The sequence below is a fragment of the Marmota monax genome, unplaced genomic scaffold (assembly GCF_021218885.2).
Source record: "Marmota monax isolate L192 unplaced genomic scaffold, Marmota_monax_Labrador192_F-V1.1 WCK01_AAM20220418_F8-fsc00181, whole genome shotgun sequence".
Taxonomy (NCBI): domain Eukaryota; kingdom Metazoa; phylum Chordata; class Mammalia; order Rodentia; family Sciuridae; genus Marmota; species Marmota monax.
Genome location: NW_026694276.1, coordinates 2,363,783 through 2,388,587, shown reverse-complemented (window position 1 = coordinate 2,388,587; position 24,805 = coordinate 2,363,783). Strand labels below are relative to the sequence as shown.

The 24,805-nt window shown below is 37.4% G+C and overlaps 2 protein-coding genes and 1 non-coding gene across 3 annotated transcripts in view; all 3 read left to right on the top strand.

Moving 5' to 3' along the window:
• Positions 1-2,397, top strand: part of Fndc7 (fibronectin type III domain containing 7) — a 32,372-nt gene extending 29,975 nt beyond the window's left edge. Inside the window, exon 12 of the mRNA XM_046467110.1 lies at positions 2,366-2,397. Coding sequence (XP_046323066.1) covers positions 2,366-2,397 — 32 coding nt within the window. The remainder of the gene's footprint in view (positions 1-2,365) is intronic.
• A 4,273-nt stretch (positions 2,398-6,670) lies between these two features.
• On the top strand, positions 6,671-6,743 carry Trnav-cac (transfer RNA valine (anticodon CAC)). Its single transcript has one exon. It is a non-coding gene; the product is annotated as a tRNA-Val (tRNA).
• A 1,843-nt stretch (positions 6,744-8,586) lies between these two features.
• Stxbp3 (syntaxin binding protein 3) overlaps positions 8,587-24,805 on the top strand; it is a 68,609-nt gene continuing 52,390 nt past the window's right edge. Inside the window, exons 1-3 of the mRNA XM_046467162.2 lie at positions 8,587-8,758; positions 23,750-23,799; positions 24,341-24,422. Coding sequence (XP_046323118.1) covers positions 8,710-8,758; positions 23,750-23,799; positions 24,341-24,422 — 181 coding nt within the window. The 5' untranslated portion in view covers positions 8,587-8,709. The remainder of the gene's footprint in view (positions 8,759-23,749; positions 23,800-24,340; positions 24,423-24,805) is intronic.

The following is a 24,805-nucleotide window of genomic DNA, read 5'->3' as shown; positions in this document are numbered from 1 at the left end:
ACATACCTGTAATCCCAACCACTGGGAGGATGGCAAGTTCAAGGCCAGCCTGAACAATTTAGTGAGGCCCTAAGCAACTTAATAAGAACCTATCCCAAAATAAAAAATAAAAAGGGCTAGGGATGTAGCTCAGTGGTACTGGGGATTGGGTTCAATCCCCAGTGCAGCAAAATGCAAATCAAATTTCATTACACCTAAGCATTGCTACTCATCAGCATTCCCAGAGAGTTTGTCAAAAATATACATGCTCATGCCCCACTCTGACCTAACAAATCCTTAGGTTTTTGTATGTGTATTCAAGTCTGAGAAGGCCTGCTTAGGTAGTAGTTCTTAAACTTTGGTGTGTATCAGAATCTCAAAAAAAAAAAAAAAAAAAAACAACTAATAAGAAATACAGGGGTCCAGGCCCTATGCCCATTGAAATGCTGCTGTATTTTATTTTCTTTTTGAACCTCATGATTTTACTGTCTTAATAAGAAAATGAAAAATGAAGCTTAGAACTGGATCACTTGGCCTTTCTCTTCTTATTTCCCACCAGTTCAAAATGCTTGACTCTCTCAATAACGATTGTTCTCTTAGATCTGCAGTTGGGCTCAACACACTCAGACTCCAGCACAATCTTCTCTGTAGTTTTAGTATTTGGGGTGGGAAATCGGTTTAGTCTGCCCACCATAGCCACTGTTTTCCCTTTTCATATGGAGAATTCTTGCTTTCTTGTTCTGTGTTGCTTTATGGTTTGGTGCTTGCCATACTTTCTACAGTACGTCTGGTGGTTTTAGGAATATTTAGGATGATCGCAAGAGCATTAGCATTGCAGAAAGCGTGCTGTATTTTCTAGCACATTCCTAGGTGATTCTGACCTACACAAAGTTTGAAAAGTGCTGCTGAAGATCACCACTCTTTTCTTTTCTGTGTCTTTGGGCTGCGACTTATCCTTGCAAGTCTGTCATCAACCTGAAATAGGCCCTTCTCATGAAGTAAATCCTTGTAGAAATCCTGCAAGATCTTTAAAAACCTTTAAGCCAGGTCCTTTGAAGACCTCTATAATCATATGGAAATTGTTGTATATAGGAGGAAGTTCTAAATTGCTGTCTCCAGTTTTAGTATTCTCCCAGTACACAGGACAAGTCAAATCAGAACCCTGGCTTATGTGGAGCCTCTGGATATGATCTGGGGAGCCTTGGGAATGTTGTTGATCTAAGACTTTTGGTCTTTCTTGACTCCTGGATTATCCTAAAGCTTGTCACCTGCATGAATTGACTTTCTAAGAGACAGATCTAGATTCAAATTCTGCTGATATTATTTTATATTTACATATATATTATATCAAATTGCTTCAGTTCTCTCTAAGCCCATGTTTTCTCAACTGAAAATTGGAATAAATCATAATAATTTCATAAAACCTAATGAGAATTAAATGAAATGTAACTTACTAGATACAGTGCTCATCGTAAGTAATTAATAAATGGTAGTTACTAATTCAGAATCAATTTAATCTCGTATTATACTCTATTATAGTATGTGCCAGTTATTAAGATTTTAACATGCTACTCTTAACTAAGGTAATTATATTTTAACCTAAGCCCTCATAATATTTTTATAACACCTTAACTCATTTATTCTCAAAGTGTGGTCCTGGAGCCAACAACATCATCATCATCTGAAAAGCTTTCAGAAATGAAATTTCTGGGTCTCCACCAAAGACCTACTGAATCAAAAATTCTGGGGCTGGGCCCAGTCATCTTTGTTTTAACAAGTCCTTCAGGTGATTCTGATACAACTTAAAGTTTGAAAACCACAGCTCAGGTACTGGAAATTAGACGCATCTTGAAAGGAAGAGGAAAATAACCTATTTGAAGTAAAAAGTGGAGGGTTTGTGTCTGACATCACCCCATGGGGCATCCTTTATCCTCACCATGTGGGTGTCACCTGCACATACTGGGGAAACTTTGAGGAATATTTTTGTCCACAACTGCTTAGCAATTGGACAGGTTTATGTTCCCCCTGCACAACTCCCTAAATGAATGAAATATTGGGGCTCCCTGTGGAACACAGCCATTTGGCCTGTGGATGGAAGAAAGTTCCTTGTCTTGAGCCAGTAGTCTGAGTTCAAAAAGACTCTTCAGATGCATTTATTTCATAAAGCCAGAGAGATAACCCTGGTTAGTCAGAAATTGCTGGTGAGTTTGAACACTTTGCCTTTTGAACAGTCAGATTGTCTCAGTTTCCTCCTTACTAGCTGTGAATTGCTGCATTTCAAATCAAAACACAAATAAAACCTCAGGGACATTTGTGCTCTTTAGTTTAAAAAAATGTCTGCATATTTAATGTGTCTTACTGCTTCTTCCCTTCCTGTCCTTTCCAGTGATTTACAGAGGGAAAAGGAATGCAGAATGATACAGTAAGTCCCAGATAAAAACAGAGACTTGACCAAGTGAGTAATGTAAATTGATTTGGTGTGAATCCACAGCAAACTTTTGTGTTTATTTAAAAAATTCTTCCCATTTCTTTTTTGCAGCATTGTTTCAACTGTTAGAGATGGAAAAGATCTATTAGAATATTAAATTCCTCTAGGATAGATAAAGCTCTTCTGGCCTTTACAAAAGTAACTCTGACTGCTTCCTGAGGGCAAGGTCAGGTGTGTCATCACCTGCAGAGGAATTCAATGTCAGCTGTGGAGAGGACTCTGAAGATAAAGATCCAGAAATTCCTCTGGAAGGCTGCCAGAGTGCACCAGAAGCATAAAAGAGCCCTGGAAGCATAAAAGCTCTATTTAGCAGAAATTCAGTGATTTCCTATCCAGACACACCATAGACTTCAATATGTCCACTTCAGTGTTTCATCAACACCAGCACTTGCCATGCAGCCCCCTAGCAATTCAGGGGCTAGAAACATTCACTTCCAGAGAAGTCAAGCCACCTATGCAAGGACAGCATTCATCCCAGAACAAACCTCCATCAGGACTTCAGCTTAGGTTGGATAGCAGCAGCTTTCAGGGCAAGCTGTGGTAACAAATGCCCTTATTGCAAGTTAGGGGAGAAGCTGAGCTGCTTAAAGGGTTTGCTGAGCCAAACCGTCACGTGATTTGACATCTGCGGGAGCATCTGGGAAAGCAGAGCTCCTGGGCTGTTGCGAGAAGGATTTTGCTCATGCTTTCTGAGTGAGCAAAGATGTCAGATGGAGCAGCAGCCAACGGCAGAGACTCAAACTGTGGCAGAATGACACAGATATATCTTTTCGGGGAAGTAACATCAATCCTGTTGGCTGTGTTCCCCACTCACATTGTAACTGCTTTTTTTCATCTTTGGAGGAGAAAGTCTATGGTATAGAACATAAATCTGTTGTACCTAGAAAAATGTTTGTCCTTTTAATGTCTGTCACCTAATTGAAAAACAGTGTGAGTAGAACTTGTATAACACACATATGCACACAACTAATGTTTACTCCCCCAAAACATGGCTATGGTTGGGAAAGAATGTCTATGGTTGGGAACAACCATAAAACACTGCCCAGACCAGGCATGGTGGTGCACACCTGTAATCCCAGCGGCTTCAAAGCCGGCCTCAGCAACAGCGAGGCACTAAGCAACTCGGTGAGAACCTGTCTTTAAATGAAATACAAAAAAGAGCTGAGTATGTGTCTTAGTGGTTGAGTGTCCCTGAATCCAATCCCCTGTAACCTCCCCTCCCCACCCTATAAACACACACAAAAACTACCACTGCCCAGAGGGAGTTGGGAGTATGGAGTTAGCACTGAAGAAAGGTAAACTTCCTTTTCTATGTCTCCTTTCCCTTTCTTTTTGTTTTGGTGGGGGGGGGTGGGGGTTGGGGGGGTTGGGGGCAGGAGGGGTACCAGGGATTGAACTAAGGGTGCTCCGCCACCGAGCCACATCCCCAGCCCTATTTTGTATTTTTTTTTTTTTTAGAGACAAGGTCTCACTGAGTTCCTTAGCCCGTTGCCATTGCTGAGGCTGGCTTTGAACTCTTGATCCTCCTGCCTCAGCATCCAGAGCTGCTGGGATTACAGGCGCGCACCACTGTGCCCTATTCTCCTTTCCCTTTCTGAATTAACCTATCAAAACCAAGGGAGAAGGTGACATGCTTTTTCTGAAAGACTAGTTAGAGATATATAATGTGTCAATGATAAGAGATTGTCACTATTCTAGCTGGTGACCTAATGCTGGGTTCACAAAATCTGACTATTCCAGTAACTCAAGAAAATGACAAAGAAAGCATGCAACCACACAGAAATATCTTTTCAGTAATTCGGAGATGGCTCTTCGACCTTAAGTGTCCTTGGAAAGAGAGAGAACCACTGGAATTCTTTATTCTTATATATAGGGAACACACAAGTTTCCATGGAACATTCTATCCCCAAAAGGGCAAAGGGGTCAGGGAGTTGAGTCTAGCTTCTTGACATCTGCTGTCAGCAGATTGGCTGACATCTAGGAAGGCCATGCCCATCTTATGAGCTGTGTGGGCATCATAGGCAGAGCCAGCGAAAAGACCAGAGTGAGGACTACCCAAACAGAGAGGTGATGTCAGTTCAGTCCACTTTGTGTTCTCACTGCTCATAGTTCACACACACACACAAAGCCCATGGCTGGCTTGCGACATCTCCACATTCTCATCACTCAGGGCTAAGGGATGCTCTCAGTTGCTATGTGGCAGCCCCGACAAGAAATCTTTCCTAGAGTGTTTATTTGCACATTAAAGGGAAACAAGTCAAAGGCAATGACCCCTAAAAGTGGAGTTTGATGCATCGAAGAGCACACATAGAGGAGGATTGAGTTTAGTTCACTTTTATTCCTAAACACCAGTGAGTGAACAGGAGGTGGGTTGGGCTAGGTCCAAGAGCTCATTACTCATATAGATTCCTGGGAATCACCCCTGGAAGTTCAAATTCACTATATCTGGGATGTGGCCTGGGAATCCATACCTTTAAGGCCTGGGATTCCATATTTTTAACAAGTTCATCAAGTGATTCTGACTAGCCGGGTTTGGGAATTATTAGTTTTTCAGTGCTGGGAATCAAACCCCAGGCTTTAGGCATGCTAGGCAAACAATCTATCATTGAGCTATTTTCCCAACTCCAGGTTTAGGAGCCGTCAGAAGTTTGCCATTGTAAGCTCTTCCTTGAAGCAAAATTTTAGCAATGGAAGGCTGGTAAAATAGAGGCCTGTGCCCTGTGATGAAAGACTGGTGAGATCTGGAGGATTTGGAGAAGGCCCATACCCTGTGAGTGCAACCCTGATGGTATAGAACTGGGGCTTCGTGGTCCAGATCCCACTGAAACCATGTACTGAGCCAGTCACTAGCAAGGTATGCCTTCTGAATGGTGTTGTATTCTTGGCTGACTGAAGTAGCCAAAGAGCCCAGGCAAAGGCCAAAGAAGGCCAGAATCTCTGTCCCATATCCTGCAAATATCAGAGCACAGAAAATTAAATGGCCATCTAATGTTGAGCTACCTTGATCAGAATTCCATGGAAGACAATGTGGTCCACACTGAGCAAAGATAAAACTAGTTGACATGTGGGGGCTGAGGTTGTGGCTCAGTGGTAGAATGCTCATCTAGCATGTGTGAGGTCCAGGATTCGATCCTTAGTACCACATAAAAATAAATAAATAAAATAAATGTATTGTGTCCAACTACAACATATATATACACACATATATATATATATCCATATATATAACCATATATATAAATGTATATATATAATCATATATATAACCAAATATATATATAACCATATATATATATAACCATATATATATAACCATATATATATATCCATATATATATAACCATATGTATATAACCATATATATATATAAAACCATATATATAACCATATATATATATAACCATATATATAAAACCATATATAACCATATATATAAAACCATATATAACCATATATATATAAAACCATATATATATAACCATATATATAACCATATATATATATATATATAACCATATATATATAAAACCATCTATATCTATATCTATATCTATATATATCCATATATATATATATATATAGTTGTTGGGGCTGGGATTGTGGCTCAGTGGTAGAGTGCTTGCCTAGCATGCATGAGGCACTGGGTTCGATCCTCAGCACCACCTAAAACTAAAAAATAAATATTAAAAAAAAACTAGTTGACATGTATATGGCCCAGATTATGTGCTCCTAAGTGATTTTTACAAACTTATTTCATTACTCTGTGAATTATATAAAGCAGCTTTTGCTCTGTGAATTATATAAAGCAGTTTTTCATCTTTGGCCAATGTTAGTGGATTTTACCTTCATTTTGCAGTGTCATGTTCAGGGAAACAAAATTCATTTTTTGATCTGCCCAGGAAAACCAACTAAGGGAGATTTAAAGAAACCACCTAAGGAGGTTATGCAAAATTGGAGGAGCATGGGAGGATAAGCAATGAGAGAAAGGGCGATTGTCTTGGAGCCAGATCCAGATTCTAGCTCATCTTAATATTTTACATGATGTAGTTAACCTTTCTTATCTTCAGTTTCCTCATTTGTGAAATGGCAACAAAGATTGTCATCTTGCTGGGTTGTTATGCTGTTTGAGATAATTTAGCACACAAGTGCAATGTAACTGAGGTGTTTGAAGTCACATTGCTAGTAAAAAGCAGAGCCAGAGCTGGGGATATAGCTCAGTTGGTAGAGTGCTTGCCTCACATGCATATGGCCCTGGGTTCAAACCCCAGTATCACTAAAAAAGAAAAAGTCAGATATAGCTAAAGCCTATTCTTCCTTCATTATTTCACACTTCCATCCTGGAATCTGGCCTTTAGGAGCATAACCACAACTTTATCCCTTGTGTCCAAGTCAAACTTCCAACACCAACGAATTTGTGTGTGTGTGTGTGTGTGTGTGTGTATTTTCCCCTGACACTTAAGTTATTTTCCTCAAAATTGAGAGATGGAAGCGTCATACTTTCCTCTTGTTTTGACCTCTCAGGGCAAAGAGCTCCACTTTAGAAGAGTCAGTCTGCATTGTCCTGAAATTTTCTTATGGTTTTGGTTTTCACCCTCTTATACTAGCAGAATCTGATTTAAAATTGAAAAGGGAGGGGCAAATAATATGTGCATTTATATAAAATTCTGAACTGAATCTATTTAAAGTAGGTTTAAGAGAGGCCGGAGCTCCACCTTCTATTCTCATATAAGCCTCAAACAGAAAAAAAATTCATGTCATAGGTTCATGTCATGCACCTGAATCCATATTATGGCTGTTTTTATTTTTCATTCTCATTTTCTCTCTCCAAAATTATAAGTTATCCCACAAACTGCTCTATTGCTTTCTGATTCCCCCTAGCACTGGATGTGCGTCCTTGGCAATTAATTTAACTGCATTAAGCCTGTTTTTCTTTTTTTATCTGTAAGGATTGTTTTGAGGATCAATGAGATAATCCATTTTGCATGGTGCATGGCATATAGTGAGCACTTCCTAAATACTGGACATTATTAGCAGTAGTCTTCCCTAATCATTTCACTATGCAATCAACTTGAATGTTTAAAACTCTTGTTTCTTTGCTTATTCCTCTAGGAAGGCCTACTATCTGCCAATGTATACAATGGTTATATGATAGGGCTCTCAGCAATTTAATTGATCTAGTACATATTTGCTTACTTTGATTTCAAGTTCTCAAAGAACTATCTCAGTAAATAAATCTTCAAAGTTGAGACTGGGGTTATGGCTCAGTGGTAGAGCACTTGCCTGGCATGTGTGAGTCGTTGGGTTCGATTCTCAATACCATATATAAATAAAATAAAGGTCCATCAGCAATATATATATATATATATATATATATATATATATATATATACACACACACATACACACATACATATTTAAAAATCTTAAAAGTCTAAGGTCAAATCATCTCTGTTAATCAGCTTTCAACAACAATTTTGGGTCCTAAAGCATTGAGAGCCCCCTCCCATACATCTTTTGCACAAATTCATTGAATAAATGACTGTTTTATTGTTTCATTTACTTATATTGTATCCTTAAGGCATTCAGTTTTCAACCAACTTTTGACTATCTACTGCATGACAGAAATTGTGATCCTTGATTAGATTATAAAGTCTTCAGATAAACAGGTCTCTCATTCCTTTGAGTTTCCTGAAAGCCTAGCATAATTCTGGGCTCACTGGAGAATACCTCATAGTTCCACACAACCTCTTATGTCCTTGAAATGTGAATTAAAAAAAAAAAGAAAAACCTTTGAGGTGAGAGTGAATTATCCATTTGTAGTTGAGCTGGCTACTGAGTGACGTCTATTATGGATCGCTTTGCAAAATGAAGAATCCTTTTGTAAGGCGAAGCGTTCCACCTTCTTCATGTATGTTCGCATTCATCATTTTGTAGATTAAGTTGGCTCACAATCTTGCTCATCCTTGATATCCGTCGTCCGAACCCAATCTTGAGCTAAAGCGGCCTTCCGCAAGGAGGCGCGCGACAGCCTACTGACATTCAGCCCACAGTGCACTGCGCAGCCTCCGTCCAGGCAGGGGCGAGAATCCCCGCGCTGACGCGCCTGATGTCACCGGAGGGCGCGGTCCGTGGAGGGGCGAGGCTTTCCCCGCAGTGAGGGGCGGGGCCATCCGGGCGCCTCTTACTGGGCTAAAGTGGGTTGCGAGTGTGAGGCGTCGGTGCAGCTCTGCGGCATTGGGAAGATGGCGCCACTGGTGACCGAGAGGGGGCTAAAGAGCGTCGTGTGGCAGAGTGAGTGGGATCGGGTAGGGGCTGAGAGAAAGGGAAGGCCAGGACGCCGTCGCGCCGGGCCTTTTTTTCCTGCCTCCGCCCAGCAGCCTAGTTTGGAGCCCCCACTGGCACTTGTTGCTTCGGACCTGCGTCCGGCTTCGGACTTCTTCCTGCTTTCATGCCCAGCCCGGTTTCTGGTTTGCACCCGGAATGGGCAGGGTGCGACACTGCGCGGCCTTCGCGCTGGTCTTAGGCACCCACTTACCTTGGCGGGGTCTTGCCCCCAAGCCCCGCCCTGCTTAAGCAGCCCGGGGCCGCTTCACTCCAGCGGCTGCCGGCGTACTCGGCCGCGCTCCCCTCTCCTCCGCCTGCGCCGGGGCCCTACCAGTCGGGGATGTCTCTCCACTGGGGACAATCTGGGCTCTGTTTTTCTATCCCGTCCCCTCTTGCCCGCACTTGAGTTTCCAGAGAATGCTTATTCTCCTTATTTGTGTTAGTATCAAGGAGGATTTTTATTACTGTACTTTCCAATGTCCTTTAAAAACAAAAACAAAAATTCACTGTTAAACAGATCCTTCTTCCACGATTCCTAGAGGAGCCTACTTGATAAGTTTTTGAGAAGGGACCATTGGAATAATTAAATCTCCACCCGTGACAGCGGCTTGCGTACCTGGGCAAAGATGCACCTTCACCTTTCCTTTTACACTCTGGGGCGACTCTCTGTTGTTAGAACTTTGCTACTTGTTGGTTATTGATGTTCTGCCCTATCATCCTTGGCTTTCATAAAAATTACTCCAAACCTAGGCCAGGCATGTTAGGGAAGGAATGAACCCACCAAACAGGAAGAACCATCATTGTTTGGCATCTTTGGGTTCAAAGTAATTATGGTCTAGTAGTGGAAAGGGAGTAACTTCTGATTAGTAGTTCTTACTCCAACTTGTTGAACAAAGAACAGAAATTGCTTGGCAAAAATCTGGGAGTTTTAAGTTCTTGTATAAAATGAAAAATCCAAATCAGTAACTGGGCTAGTGTTTCATATATAGCAGACGCTATGCGAGTGTGTAAAGAAGAAGTAAGAAATTATAGTTTTAAAAAAATTAGTTAATTTTAAGGTTGTCATTTTGTTTTTCAGGATTAACATGCTTAACATGGTAAGGATTTGGAAATGGTTAAAAACAATGGCATTTAAATACATTTGTATAAAAATGGGTAGTAAAGTGTGTTGTATAAAAATTTCCAAGATGTACATTTTGCTTTACATTAGCATTTATGAGAAAAGATTAGTGATGGTAATGCCAATCTTAATAGCATGAAACTAGGTAGGAGGGAGAGTGTAGGGATAATAAAATTTCTAATTTGTGCTGTTAACTTAAGGTTAACACCAGACTTTCCAGATGGAGTGTAAGATAAAGACAGACAAAATGAAAGGAAAAAGATGTAGGGTTGTAAAGTAATTCTTTGAAACTTTTTGTAAATAGAAACATAACAAAAGACAATAGTCATTCAGCATTTATTGAGTAAAGTATATATATTAAGAAGAGGGAGCCTCTGAGTTCTGTTAGCAAAAGATGCAACTTGTTGGGTGTGGTGGTGCATGCCTATAATCCCAATGGCTGGGGAGGTTGAGGCAGGATGGGAAGTTAGTTGAGGCTAGTCAACAATTTAGCAGCACTCTGTCTCAAAAATAAAGAAGGGGTGTGGCTCAGTGATAGAATACCCTGAGTTAATTCTCCAGTACCACGCCCTGCCCCCCCCCCCATCCGGGTGTGGTGAAACATATCTGTAGTGTCAGCTATTGGAGAGGCTGAGTCAGGAGAATGATAAGTTCAAAGTCAGTCTGGGTGACTTAAAGATCCATGGCCCAAAATAAAAATTTTAGAAAAGGGAGGATTATAGCTCAGTGGTAGAGTACTTGCCTAGCATGTGCTAGGTCCTATGTTCATTCCACAGTACTGCAGAAAGGAAAAAAAAAAAAAGAATCTGAGAGAAATGTTGAATGAATTTTTGAAGAGATAAGAGATTCAGGGGTTGCAGTAGTGGCTCAGTGGCAGAGCGCTTGCCGGGCATGTGTGAGACCCTGGGTTCAGTCCTTGACACTACATATAAAATAAATAAATAAAAGATCCATTGACAACTAAAAAATTTTAAAAAAGAGATAAGAGAATCAGAATCATATTTTTAGAGAAAATGTTTTATTAGGTTGATGATATAATAGGTGAGGGTAGAAAACTAAATAACCTTTAGTTTGACTAGACAGTGGTAAGCAAAGAGAATGGAACCACTATTTCCTTTTTCCCGTCCTTTTTTTTTTTATTGTTGGTTTTGAGGATTAGACCCAGAACCTCATGCATGCTAAGCAAACACTGTACAGTTCAAATGTCCAGGGACTGATAGATGGATAAATAAAGGCAGTAAGAAAAAATGAAATACTGATATATTTTACAGTAGCACAAAATATTGAAAATGTTATTATGCTAAGAAACCAGTCACAAAGGGCCACATTCACACTATATGACTCCATATATATGAAATGCCCAGGACAAGCAAATCTATGGAGACAGAAAGTAGATTAAATGAATGCCTATTTGGAGGGATGGGTTTTCTTTTTGGAATAATGAAGATGTTCTCACGGTTGTGGTAATGCAGTGATAGATGCATGACTTTGTGAATATGCTGAAAACCATCGAATCACACATTTTTTAGTGGGTGAATTGTATGGTATACAAATTGTATCTCAGTTATGCTGTTAAAATAAACCTTGATATGGGGCGTGGTACTGTATGCCTGTAATCCCAGTGATTTGGGAGGCTGAGACAGGAGGATTGCAAGTTGGTCAACTTAAGCAATTTAGTGAGACCTTTAGACCTATCTCAACATAAAAGAAATATAATGGTCTGGGGATGTAGCTTAGTGGTAAAGCACCACTGGGTTCAGTCCCCAGTACCAAAAAAATAAATAAATAAAAATTAAAAATAAATGCTGATAACAGCTGTGAAATCTAGACCTAGGATTTACGCTTAGTTGTTGTTTTTTTTTTCACCCTGCAAAGTTAATGTTTGAGCTGTCCGTGGTTTTCCATGTTTAAACCTTTAAAAAGGTCTTACTTTTTGCCCAGTCTATTGCAGGAGGCTCCTAACCAATCTCGTAACTAATCCTCTAAACTCTTACTTTTTCTCATTCTAGTCCATTCAGCAAGTAGCTTCCATATTAATTTTCCTGTAATAGTAAAATTAGTTGCTCTGTGCTTGTGTGTTTAGAGACCTGTTTAGAGACCTCCAGTTACCTAAAGTTCATTTCAGAGTCTACTTTTGAAGATCTGGCCCCAGTCTACCTGGTTATTCTTATTTTCTTTCACCTGTATACTTTGATTTTTCCATCTAGTCTATATTATTTACTCTTCTTGAAAAAAAAACATTTTTGGGGGGTACTAGGGATTGAACCCAGGGGCATTTTACCACTGAGCTACATTCCCAGACCTTTTTTTATTTTTTGTTTTTTGAGACAGGGTCTTGCTAAGTGCTTACTAATTTTTGAAGCTGGCCTTCAACTTGTGATCCTCCTACCTCAGTATCCCAGGTTGCTGGGACTATAGGCATGCACCATTGCATCTGGCTTATCTTGAAATCTTTTACTGCCATATCTTATTTTTAAAATTAATTTAAAGAGTTAGTTTGTTTGTCTGTTTATTTATTTACTTTTGGTACTGGGGATTGAACCCAAGGGTATGCTACCACTGAATAGGTCCCCCAGCTCTTTTTATTTTTATTTTGAGACAGTGTCTTGCCAAGTTGCTGAAGCTTGAATTTGGAATCCTTTTACCTTAGCATCCCAAGTAACTAGGATGCCATCACACCCAGCTTCCCTTATTTTTATCCAAAATTTAGCCAGCCTTCAAGTTTCAGTTCAAATGAGCTACCACCTTCTTAGTGGCTTCTAACTTTTACCTGCCCTTTTAAGTTTCTGTAGCATTTAGTTTACCCTTCTTGAATGTCACATCTCACAACTGCCTTGATAGTCTTTTGTTAAGCTTCTTGAAGGTAGGTCCACTGTTGTTTTATAGGACTTTAAATTCCTAACAGGGCTGGGGTTGTGGCTCAGTGGTAGAGCATTGCCTAGCATGTGTGAGGCACTGGGTTCAATTCTTAGCACCACATATAAATAAATAAAATCAAAGGTCCATTAATGACTAAAAAAAAAAATTTTTTTTTTTTTTTTTTAAATCCTAACAGATCCTAGCAGAAAGTGATGGGTAACAATGCTTTTAAAAATAAATGACTCTGCTGGGCATGGTGGCACACATCTGTAATCCCAGCAACTCAAGAAGCTGAGGCAGGAGGACTGCAAGTTTGAGGCCAGCTTTAGCAGTTTAGTGAGATTCCCATCTCAATATTTAATATTAATGGGGATGTGATTCAGTGGTTAAACACCCTCTGTTCGATCCCTAGTAACAATAGATAGATAGATAGATAGATAGATAGAGATCGATAGATTGATCTAGCTGGGCAGGTGGACTGCTATGGCTTTCTTCCTTTTAAACAACATTGACTCAACATTTTGCATGTCCTTTTTTTTTTAATTTTTATTGTTGGTTGTTCAAAACATTACATAGTTCTTGATATATCATATTTCACATTTTGATTCAAGTGGGTTATGAACTCCCATTTTTACCCCGTATACAGATTGCAGAATCACATCGATTACACATCCACTGATTTACATATTGCCATACTAGTGTCTGTTGTATTCTGCTGCCTTTCCTATCCTCTACTATCCCCCCTCCCTTGCATGTCCTTCTTAATCTTTGTAATTAACTTTTTTGTGTGTGTATGTCGAATGTGAGCATCCATTTGTAATTAACATTTTAAACTATTTAAAATCTTGAGGCAGCAAAAAATTTTAAGAGGAAGAGTATAAAATAAAATTAATCTTCCTCCCAACCCAGATTTCCAGCTTTTCTCTCCAAAACAACCAGCTTTTAGGTTTCTTATAAATCTTAAAGTTTTCTGAAAATAAAGTCCACACAAAGAATTGTATTATTTTGTTTGTTTTTTCAGTATGTAATTGTTTTTAGGATGGGGAACCAAAAAAAGGGAACAGTTTTTTTTTGTTGTTGTTGTTTTGCTTTTTGTTTGGGTACCGAGGATCTAATTCAGGGACACTTACCATTGAGATATTTCCCCAGCCCTTTTTATTTTTATTTTTTATTTTGAGACAGGGTCTTATAAAGTTACTGAGGGACTTGCTGAGGCTGGCCTTGAATTTGTGATCCATCTGTCTCAGCCTCCTGAGTTGTTGCTGTGCCACCATACTCTGCTGGAACAGTTTTTTTTTTTTTTTTGACTGAGTATGGGGGTATTTGTTGCAGGTGAAGGGGGATATAGACCTAAAGGTAGATTGGAGCCAATTAGGAAGGGTCCTGGATGAGCTGACATAATGGTATACACCTGTAATCCCAGTGACTCTGGAGGCTGAAAGAAGGATCTCAAATTTGAGACCAGCCTGAAGCAACTTAGTGAAACCCTTTCTCAAAATAAAAAGGGATAGGGATGTAGCTCAAGGGTAGAGCAACCCAAGATTTAATCTCCAGTATTAAAAAAAAAAAAAAATCCTGATGCTTTGCTAAGTAGTTTATTCTCTAGGCTATGGGGAACCAATAAAAACGATCCCCCTGACCCCTGAAAAGCAGTCACCAGCATTTTGGGTACTCAATTAAATATTGTCAAAAGTTGTTTTTTTTTTTTTTTTTTTTGTACCAGGAATTGAACTCAGGGGCACTCGACTACTGAACCACACCCCCATCCCTTTTTTGTATTTTATTTAGAGACAGGATCTCACTGAGTTGCTTAGTACCTCCCCATTGCTGAGGCTGGCTTTGAACTCACGATCCTCCTGCCTCAGCCTCCCAAGCCGGTGGGATAACAGGCATGTGTCATTGCATCCGACCCTTTTCTTGTTCATTTTTGAAGGGCAATGACTCAAGATATATTATGGTGGTGAAGTACACTAACGCAAAAAGTACAGTGGATGTGCTGGGCGCAGTGGCGCACACCTGTGATCCTAGCAGCTGGGGAGGCTGAGACAGAAGGATCCAGTTAACAGCCACCCTCAGCAAAGGCGGGGCACTAAGCAACTCAGTGAGATCCTGTATCAAAAGGGCTGGGGATGTGGCTCAGTGGTTGACAGTGCCCCTGCATTCAGTCCCTGGTACCAATAAATAAATACAGTGGATGAAATTTTTGCTGGTGTAGCTTTCACCCAAATCAGTGTATACAATGTTTCCAGCACTGCATTACTCCTCCCAGTTCTAATCTAACCCCACTTTCTTCCCCAGCATAACCACTATTCTGATTAATATCATCCCCAACCCATTTTGTAATAGTGACTTTTGCCTTTATGCTGTTATGCTAAGAGAGAAACCCTCCAGATCCTTTATTATTATACAGTTGGAATAAATAAAAATAAATATAGTACAGTTGGCCTTCTGAACCCACAGCTTCCACCTCCATGGATTCAACCAAATGCAGATCAAAAATATAAGAAATTCTATCATTCAGCATGTTTGTGCACACCTGTAATTCCAGCTAATTCAAGATCCTGAGGCAGGGAGATCAAAAATTCAAGGCCAGACTTGGCAATTTAGTAAGACCCTGTCTTTAAAAAACAAACAAAAAGTAACTGTGGAATGAAATTGACCACACTGTGCTATGTGCATATGTGAGTATGTCACAATGAATGCCACTTTTATGTATAACAATAACCAATTAAAAAAATAGAAGACCAATAGAGTAGAGCAAAGGGATCAGAGAAGGAAGGAGGGAAGGGAAGGAAGTAGTACTGAGAATTGAAATGGAGTAAAATATCTCATGTGCACTTATGAATATGTTAAAAGAAAATAGGCCAGGTGCAGTGTGCATGCCTGTTTTGCCAGTGACTTGGGAGGCTAAAACAGGATCTCAAATCCCAGCAATTTAGGGAGACCCTGTCTCAAAGTAAAATATTAAAAGGGATAGGGATGTAACTTAGTGGTTAAAAGCACCTCTTTTTCCATCCCCTATGTCAAGTGTAAATAAATAAATAACATTTTTTAAATGGTTGTTTTATGAGAAAAAAAAGTAATGATACAGATATATGTTTAAGGATCCTTATTGCAGCACGGTGGCAAAATTGGAAACAGAATGACAATCTGTAGATGAATAAATTCTGTATTAAGGAATATTTTATAACTGTTAAAGGAGTTATTGTATGTTCATACTCTACATGGAGGTTATCCAAGATGTAAGTTTAGTGAAATAAAGAAAGTGAGTTATGTTGATTCACTTTTTGTAATAATTTGGTTATTAAACTCAGAGGTTAGAGGGAAGGGGGCATTTATTTGAAAGAGAAATGGGGAATGGGAGGCAAAGAGACTACATAGTCATTGGATTGGTCTAGAATAGAAGGCTGAACTGTCACAAGGGAGGTAAGGAGAAGATGAATGAGGAAAGGAGAAACTTAAACAGTAGACTCAATAAGATATAATCTAAGGGAGAGTCATCCTAGACGAAAATTCCAGTCTAGACTAGACAGTGTTGTTCCTGTTTATCAATGAGGGGGAAAAAAGGAACAGGCTTGAAGGGAAAAAATAGTTTAGAATTAGAACATAGTGAATTTTCAGTGCAAGTCAAAGTGTCCAGTAGCAGTTGGAGATAAGTAAATATACATTTACAGAAAAGGGAGCTGAATGAAGAGATCAGGATTTAGGCTACAGCATATGGTGGGAGTCATTTATTTAGGGAAGGTAGGGTAGATAAAAGAGAATAAGGTAACTTTTCCAGGTCAATATTGAAATTATCTTCTGGTAGTGGTAATTTTTTCCACTCATTTTCTTGATTATGATTTTCATATTTTCTGACTTTTAAATTTCTTTTAAAACTGATATTCATAGATTATTTTCTATTTTCCAGGCAAATCAGTTTCTATTGTATTATTATCAGGTTTATTAACAATTTCTCTGTGATTTAAGATAGTTGTGCAAATATACTTTCAGCTTTGCTCATATTGTTATGTACTATAGTAGTTCTCTTATTTCTCCTTTCAGTGTTTTCACTTCTTTGTTTTTTTTTTTAATAATTTTTTTTGTAGTTGTAGATGGACAAAATACCTTTATTTCATTTGTTAATTTTTATGTGGTGATGAGGATTGAACCCAGTGCCTCACGCATGCTGGGCAAGTGCTTTGCCACTGAGCTACAGCCCCAGCACTTTACAGTTTTAAATGTATTTCCTTTTGTGCTTCAGAAAAACAAAATGAGCAAAGATAGGATAGTTGGTATTGATAGGTAATTATTTGGGTAGTATTTGGACTAGTGGAAGATCAATATAGAGATTAGGTAGAAGCAGTTCATGGAGAATATTGAATAATAGATTTTTTTTATTCTGTAGGCAAGAGTGAACATTTGAGACTTGAGATATATAGTAATCTAAACAAGGAGTTGAGTTTCGGGAAGGTAATTGACAGCAGTGTGAAAAAATGAATTGGAAAGGTAAAGGGGTTGGAGGTGGAAAGCAGGAAATCTAGATAGGGGTCTGTTGCAGTAGTTCAGTGAGTGATAAGAATTAAGGTATTGCTGGTGCCAGTGGCAGTAAAACATAATGGTCAAATACCAGAAAGAACAATCAGTACTGCCTAATTATTGATTGTGGGGGAAGGAGGAAATAGTCAAAGAATAAGAAAACAACAGACTTATAGAAATGAAGTCTAGAGCAGTTTTTAGGAGGCATTAAACCTGCATTAAAGTGCTTAAACCTGTATTGTATAATTGAATGAAGTCTAGGAGAAATGAACTATAAGATGATTGGAAACTGAAGGATTGATCTGATAATCTGATAGATGACTAACTTTGGTGATATTTATCTTTGAGGAAGAGTAGATAGAGTAGGCAGAGCAAAGATAAAAGTGTTATGAGAAAACCGCTTGAGAAAACACTGTAAGTCCGAATTAAAAAAATTTTTTATGTATATTTTTTAGTTGTAGATGAATCACAGTATCTTTATTTATTTTTATGTGGTGCTGAGGATCTAACCCAGGACCTCACACATGCTAGACATGCACTCTACCACTGAGCCACAACCGCAGCCCAGGTGAAATTAATTTAATAATCAATATTTAGTTTAACTTGATATATTCAAAGTGTTATAATTTAAACATGTAATTTAAAAATTCACAGAATATTTAATATTCCTTTCTTTTTCTTCAAAGTCCCCCACCCCTTTTTTTTTGTTTTGGGGTTCAAACCCAGAGCCTCATACATGCTAAGCATGTGCTCTGGTACTTCACTACACTCCAGCCCCCTCATATGTATTTTGTTTGCAGGACATCACAGTGCAGACTAGCCACACTCCAAGTGCTTGAAAGCCTCATATGGCTAGTTTCTATTATCTAGAATGGTGTAGGTATAAAATTTCAAATATTGTAGAGATGACTTCTGTTCAGGGACCTCTTTTTTAAATAAAATCTATAATTATTAATATATGTTATTTATACAGGTTAATGGTATTCACTGTGATATTTCCATACATGCATACATTGTGCATTGATCATGTCTACTTGCCTTCTACCCTCAAACCTCCTTATCCTGTACCCTTTCTAGTTTCAAAGGTGTCTTATTTTCTTCTATACCCCTAACCGTTACATTTTCCTATCACCAGTTACCACTATTCTGTTCCATACTTTACCATATTGGCTTACTGGTTTCTGTTTTAGTTAGCTTTGCATCACTGTGACCAAATTACCCAACAAGACCAACTCAAGAAGAGGAAACGTTTATTTTGGCTCAAGGGTTTCAGAGGTTCAGTCCATGGTCAACTAACTCCAGCACTTTGGGCCTGAAGTGAGGCAGAACACTATGGCAGAAGGGCAGCACTGGAAGAAAGTTACTCATCTCATGGTGGCTGGGAAGTAGAGAGAGAGAGGAGAAGCCAAGGGGACAAGATGAAATCCCCAAAGGCACACCTCCAGTGATCCAGCTCTTCCAGCCAACACCTCATTTGCCTGTAGTTACAATGCAGTTAATCCTTTCAAATTACTAATCCATCAAATAGATTAATCCAATGATTAGGTTATAGTTCTCATAATCATTTAATTTCTGATTTCCTGCATTAACATGGGAGCTTTGGAGGGATACCTTATATCCAAACCGTAACAATTTCTATAAATAAGTGAGAACTTGTGGTGTTTGTCTTTCTGTGTCTGGCTTATTTTACCCAAAAAATGTTCTCCAGTTCAATCCATGTTGCTACAAATAACAGAATTTCATTCTCTTTTATGACCAAGTGGTAAATATACTCATCCTGTGAGGGGCATTTAGGTTGATGCCATATTTTAGTTATTTATAAATAATGTTGCAGGGAACATGGGTCCCAAGTATCTTTTTGGTATTAAGATTTCATTTTTTGGTATTAAGATTTGGGTATATACCCAGGAGCAGAATTGCTGAACCATATAATAGTTGTACTTTTAATTTTTTTGAGAATCTCCATACTGTTTTCCATAATAGCTGTACTAATTTGTATTGCTACCAAGTGTGTAAATGTTCACTTTTCCCAACATCCTCAGCATTCATTATTTCTTGTCTTTTTGATGATAGCCATTCTAACTGGAATGAGAGGACACCTTACTGTGATTTTTGATTTGCATTTTTCTGCTGAATAGTGAAGTTGAGCATTTTTATATATTTGTTGGATGTTTATGACTTCTTTTGAGAAGTGTCTGTTTAGTTTTTTAGCCCATTTTTTTATTTGGACTGTTTTTGGTGTTCATCTTTTTTAGTTTCTTACCATGTTTTGGTTTTCAGTCCCTTATCAGGCGTATCTTTTGCAAATATTATCTCCCTTTCTGTATGTAGGTTGTCACTTAATCTTGTCACTTCCTTTGATATACAAAAGCTTCTTAATTTAAGGTAAGCCTGTCTTTTGTTGTTGTTGTTGCCTGTGATTCTAGGGTCCTATGTGAAAAAAATCATTGCCTATACCATTGTCTTGAAGTGATTCTGGTATGTTTTTATACAGTAATTTCATAGTTTTAGGTTTAAGATTTAGGATTTTGATACATATTTTTGTGTATGAAAATAGATATCAGAGAAAGATATCTATTTTCATTCTGCAGATGTCTATCCAGTTTTGCCAGCATTATTAATTGAAGAGACTGTCCTTTCTCTACTCTATGTTCTTAGTGTCTTTGTTAAAAACCAATCCGCTGTATGAGTGTGGATTGATTTCTGGCTTCTCTGTTCTGTTCCATTGGTCTATGTATCTGTTTTTTATACAGTACCATACTTTTTTTAGTAACTAGAGCTTTGTAGTATATTTTGAAGTCTGGTGCTGTGATGCTTCCAGCCTTGTGTGATGTGTGTGTGTGTGTGTGTGTGTGTGTGTGTGTTTTCAGGATCTCTGGCTATTCTGGGTCATTTGTGATTCCAAATGAATTTTAGGATTGGTTTTTCTATTTCTGTCAAGAAAGTCATTGGGATTTTGATGGGAATTAACATTGACTCTATTGATCACTTTGGATAGTGTGGTTATTTTAACAATATTGATTCTTCTGATTTATGAACATAGGCTATCTTCCCATTTTTTTGTGTGTGTATCATCTTACTTTCTTTTACCAGTGTTTTCACTTCCTAAATTTGTAGTATTGTGAATGGGATTGCTTTCTTAATTTCTTTTTCTGTAAGTTCATTATCTGTGTATAGATATACTACTTTTTTATGTTGGTTTTTTTATTCTGCTACTTCACTGAATTTATTTGTAAGTTCTAACAGTTTTCTGATGGAGTAATTTATGGTTTTCTATGTGTAGGATCATGTCATCCTCAAACATGGATAATTTATCTTAATTTCTTTCAAAAGATGCTATTTCTGTCTTTTGCCTAATTGCCGTTGCTAAGACTTCCAATATTATATATTAAATCAGAGTGGTGAAAGTGGAAAGCCCTTCCGTGTTCCTGATTTTAAAGGAATTGCTTTCAGGTTTTCCCCATTTGGCCATGGATTTTTTTTTATATAGCACTTATTATTTTGAGGATTGTTTTTTCTACACCTAATTTGTTGAGTTTTATCATGAAGGGATTTTTAAAAAAAAAATTTAAAATTGTAGATGGTCACAATACCTTTATTTATTTGTTTTTATGTGGTGCTGAGGATCGAACCCAGTGCCTGACATGTGCCAGGTAAGTGCTCTGCCACTGAGCCACAACTCTAGGCCCTTATGAAGGGATGTTAATTCTTTTTGTTGTTGTTTGTTCATTTGGTTTTGGTGGTATTGAGAATTGAATCCAAAGGCACTCTACCACTGAGCTGCATCCCCAGCCCTTTCTATTTTTTGAGACAGGATCTCGCCAAGTTGTCTAGCTAGGCTGGCTTCAAACTTGCGACCCTCCTGTCTCAGCCTCCCAAGTCACAGGTTATAGGCATGTAGCACCATGCCCAACTTGTTGAACCTTTTTAAATCCTTTTTATGCATCTATTGAAATGATCATAAGAGTTTTGTCATTCATTCTGTTAATGTGTTGTATCATGGTTTTTGATTTGTGTATGTTGAACTGTCCTTGCATGCCTGGGATGAATCCCACCTGATCATGATATATGATAGTTTTGATATGTTATTGAATTTGGTTTGCTAGTTTTTGTTTGTTTGTTTTGTTGTTGTTGTTGAGAATTTTTGTATCTGTACTCTTGGGAATATGGGTCTGTAGTTTTCTTTTTTTAATTCTGTCTTTGTCTGGTTTTGCTATAATGCTTGCCTCATAAAAAGAGTATCTTCTATTTCAGTGTTTTGGAACAGTTTAGAAAGAATTGGTATTAATTCTTTCTTAAATGTTTTGTAGAATTCAGTTGTAAAACTATCAGGTTACCCCTTCTCCAATCTGCTCTGTCATTAATTCCATTTTCATTTCTTAAGAGAAAGACAACAAGAAAATCTGCTAAGAATAAACAAAATGTCTTCAATTTGAGCTTATTTGAGGTATCAGGAAGGAAGCTAATTTAGAAAGGGAAGTGGCATAATATTTCAGTATCTGAGCTCTAACTGAGAAAATCCTTTGTTTATTTGCCTATAGGGTATTAGAAACTGGTGCTTTGGATTAAATTATAGTTAAATATTTCTGTTTTTTTTACTATAATTCTTCTCAGATAACGTTATAATCCTCCTAGCAAGCAATATATAATTGTGTTACCTAATTTTTCTCAGCAGTTTCTCAGTCACAGTAAAGCCTTCCACTTCACAATTCTTAATAGTAATTAAACTTTTTATTTACAATACTTCTGACACCAAATATGATACCCTGCCCTATATTAATTCTTTAACTTGTGAACACCAGTAGGGTATCCTGCTATTCAGTTTAATTCTGACTCTACCTAGTATTACTTAACTATGTCAGACTGTAGGTTTAAGGGTTCAGTCCCACAAGACTGCTCTCACTTCAGATACTGTTAGCAAATACTAGGTCCTCAGGTTATCCATGCTTCTTCCTGGATTGGGTACAAATCAGAGGTTTCCACAATCCCTCTTCCCTTTCAGGTTCAATAATTTACTGGAATGACTCACAAAACTTTAGAAAACACTTTACTTCCTATTATCAGTGTATTATAAAGGATACAAATAAAATAGCCAGATACAGAAATATATAAGGGTGAGATCCAGAAGGGTCTGGAGCATAGTTGGGGTACACCACTGTTCTTGTATGTAGATAAACATTCGATTGAAGCTCTCCAAGGTCTTCCTTTAAATTTTTTTTTTCCTAATGGAGATTTCCTTATGTAGGCCCAGTTGATTAAATCAAGTCATTGGTGATTTAATTCAATCTCCTGCCCCTCTCTCCTCCATGGAGGTCATGTCTTGGTCTTTTCTGTGACCAACCTGAGTCTCAAAGCTATCTAGGAGCCCTTTAGCCAAGAGTCATGTCATTAATATAGCATAGATCCTCTTTCACTCAGTAGATTTCAAGCACTCTAGAGGCTCTATGCCAGGAATTAGGAACAAAGACCTAATTCTTAAAAATTATACCATAGTAACCCTTATTAGTTATATCCCATCCGTTACAGAAGCTATTGTTTTTTAACATGGTATGAAGAACTTGATGGTAAATTTTCCAAAAGGATTAGCTTAAAACAATTTTAAATTATGAAATAGAAAAATTTAAATGAATTGTATAACTATCTCATTTATAAGAATTAGTGAAAGACAGAAGACTTACCATAATTTACATTTTAGTTATATTTTATGCATTAGGTACAATATTACTACAGTTTTCAAATTTAATTGACTATCAATAAAAACATTAAATATAGGAGATTGTCTTATTATAAAATAGAATTTGTATGTATTACCTACATGTATTCTTTATTATGTAAGGGATTTTGTAAATCCATGAACTAGTTTATAAAATATTTAATTTTGAAAATTATTTAAAAGATCATATAATATTTCTTGATAAATCAAGGCAAAGTTTTTATCCTAATTTAATTATATATGGGCGGGAAGAGAAGGGGAGGGAGGGAGGGATGCAAAACATAATGTCAGTCAGGATGAAAAATGTTTATGCAGATTCAATTGTTGAATATAATTTATGAGTAAATTATTTTAGGATAAATTATAAATTAGTTTAGGATTGTCCTATGGATTTTTTTGTTTTCATCTTATTTACTTAAGATTTAAGTAGAACAGAAAAAACCAAATTAGATAAAATTTTCAGAAATATTTTCATGTACTTATATGTTTATATACTTAAAAATATTAGCCCTTTTTATAATTGTTATCTCAGTTTAAAAATATAGTTGAAATGTACTTATATGTTAGGTATTAAATATATTGGATTTTTTACTTAGGGTACAACAAATATGTATGCTTTTAATGTAGTTTTTCTTATTTTCAAATTGGAATTTTCCAAGTCATTTTGGACCTCTTGAGTAGTTGCTATTATTATTTTTACAAACTGTTGATTTAGATTCCTAAATAATCCCCCCCCTTTTTTAAACAGAGATAAAAGCAACAGTGTTTGATGACTGCAAGAAAGAAGGTGAATGGAAGGTAAAATTGTATACTTTGCTCTTATATTGAGGACTTCAGTATGTTGTACTTAGGATACTTCTGTAAGGAAATAGGATCTGGACTTACACTGTTTGCCTTCAAATCCTAACTTCACATCGTAATGGTTGTTTCTGCCTCTTGTTTTCTTGTCTATAAAATAAGGATGGTAGTAACTCAAGTGCTACTTGTAAATATTTAAGTGAACTAAGTGTCATATTTCAGTAAGTGATGATTCGTGATTTGAAGAAAATCTTATGTTAAATATAAGACATTTAAAATGAACAAGCTCCTGCATCAAAATAGAAATATTTCTATTCCTGTGCTTATATATAATACTGTGTGTATGTCTAGTGATAAAATTAATTTTCAGATCATGTAAGTTAAAACATGAGTTGAGATCATTTTGCTAACTGTCCTGATATTTTAATTTTATGTTATAAATGATCTATAAATCTGAGTAGAGTTAAGGGCCAAAATTCTGTCTTTTGTGAATTTTTGGTGTTCAGATACTTATAATATATTAATTTGTATTTCTTTTAAGATAATGCTTTTAGATGAATTTACCACTAGGCTTTTGGCATCATGTTGCAAAATGACAGATCTTCTAGAAGAAAGTATAACTGGTAAGTGTTACAAATTTTTCTTATGAATGCTTTCTTATACTGATTGGGAAGGTCTGAAGTATTGAGAAATTTTAGTGCTGGGAGCCTGACACAGTGGGCATACCTGTAATTCCAGTAATTTCAGAGTCTGAGGCAGAGGATTACAAATATGAAACTAGCCTTGGCAATTTAGTGAGTCCCTGTCTCAAAAGAAAATTTAAAAAGGGGCCAGAAAGGGTTGGGGTTGTGGCTCAGTGGTAGAGCACTTGCCTAGCATGTTTGAAGCACTGGATTCAATTCTCAGCACCATGTATAAATAAATAAAATAAAGATCCATCAACAACTAAAAAATATATATATACATATATATGTGTATATATATTAAAGGGAAGTGCAGTTGTAGC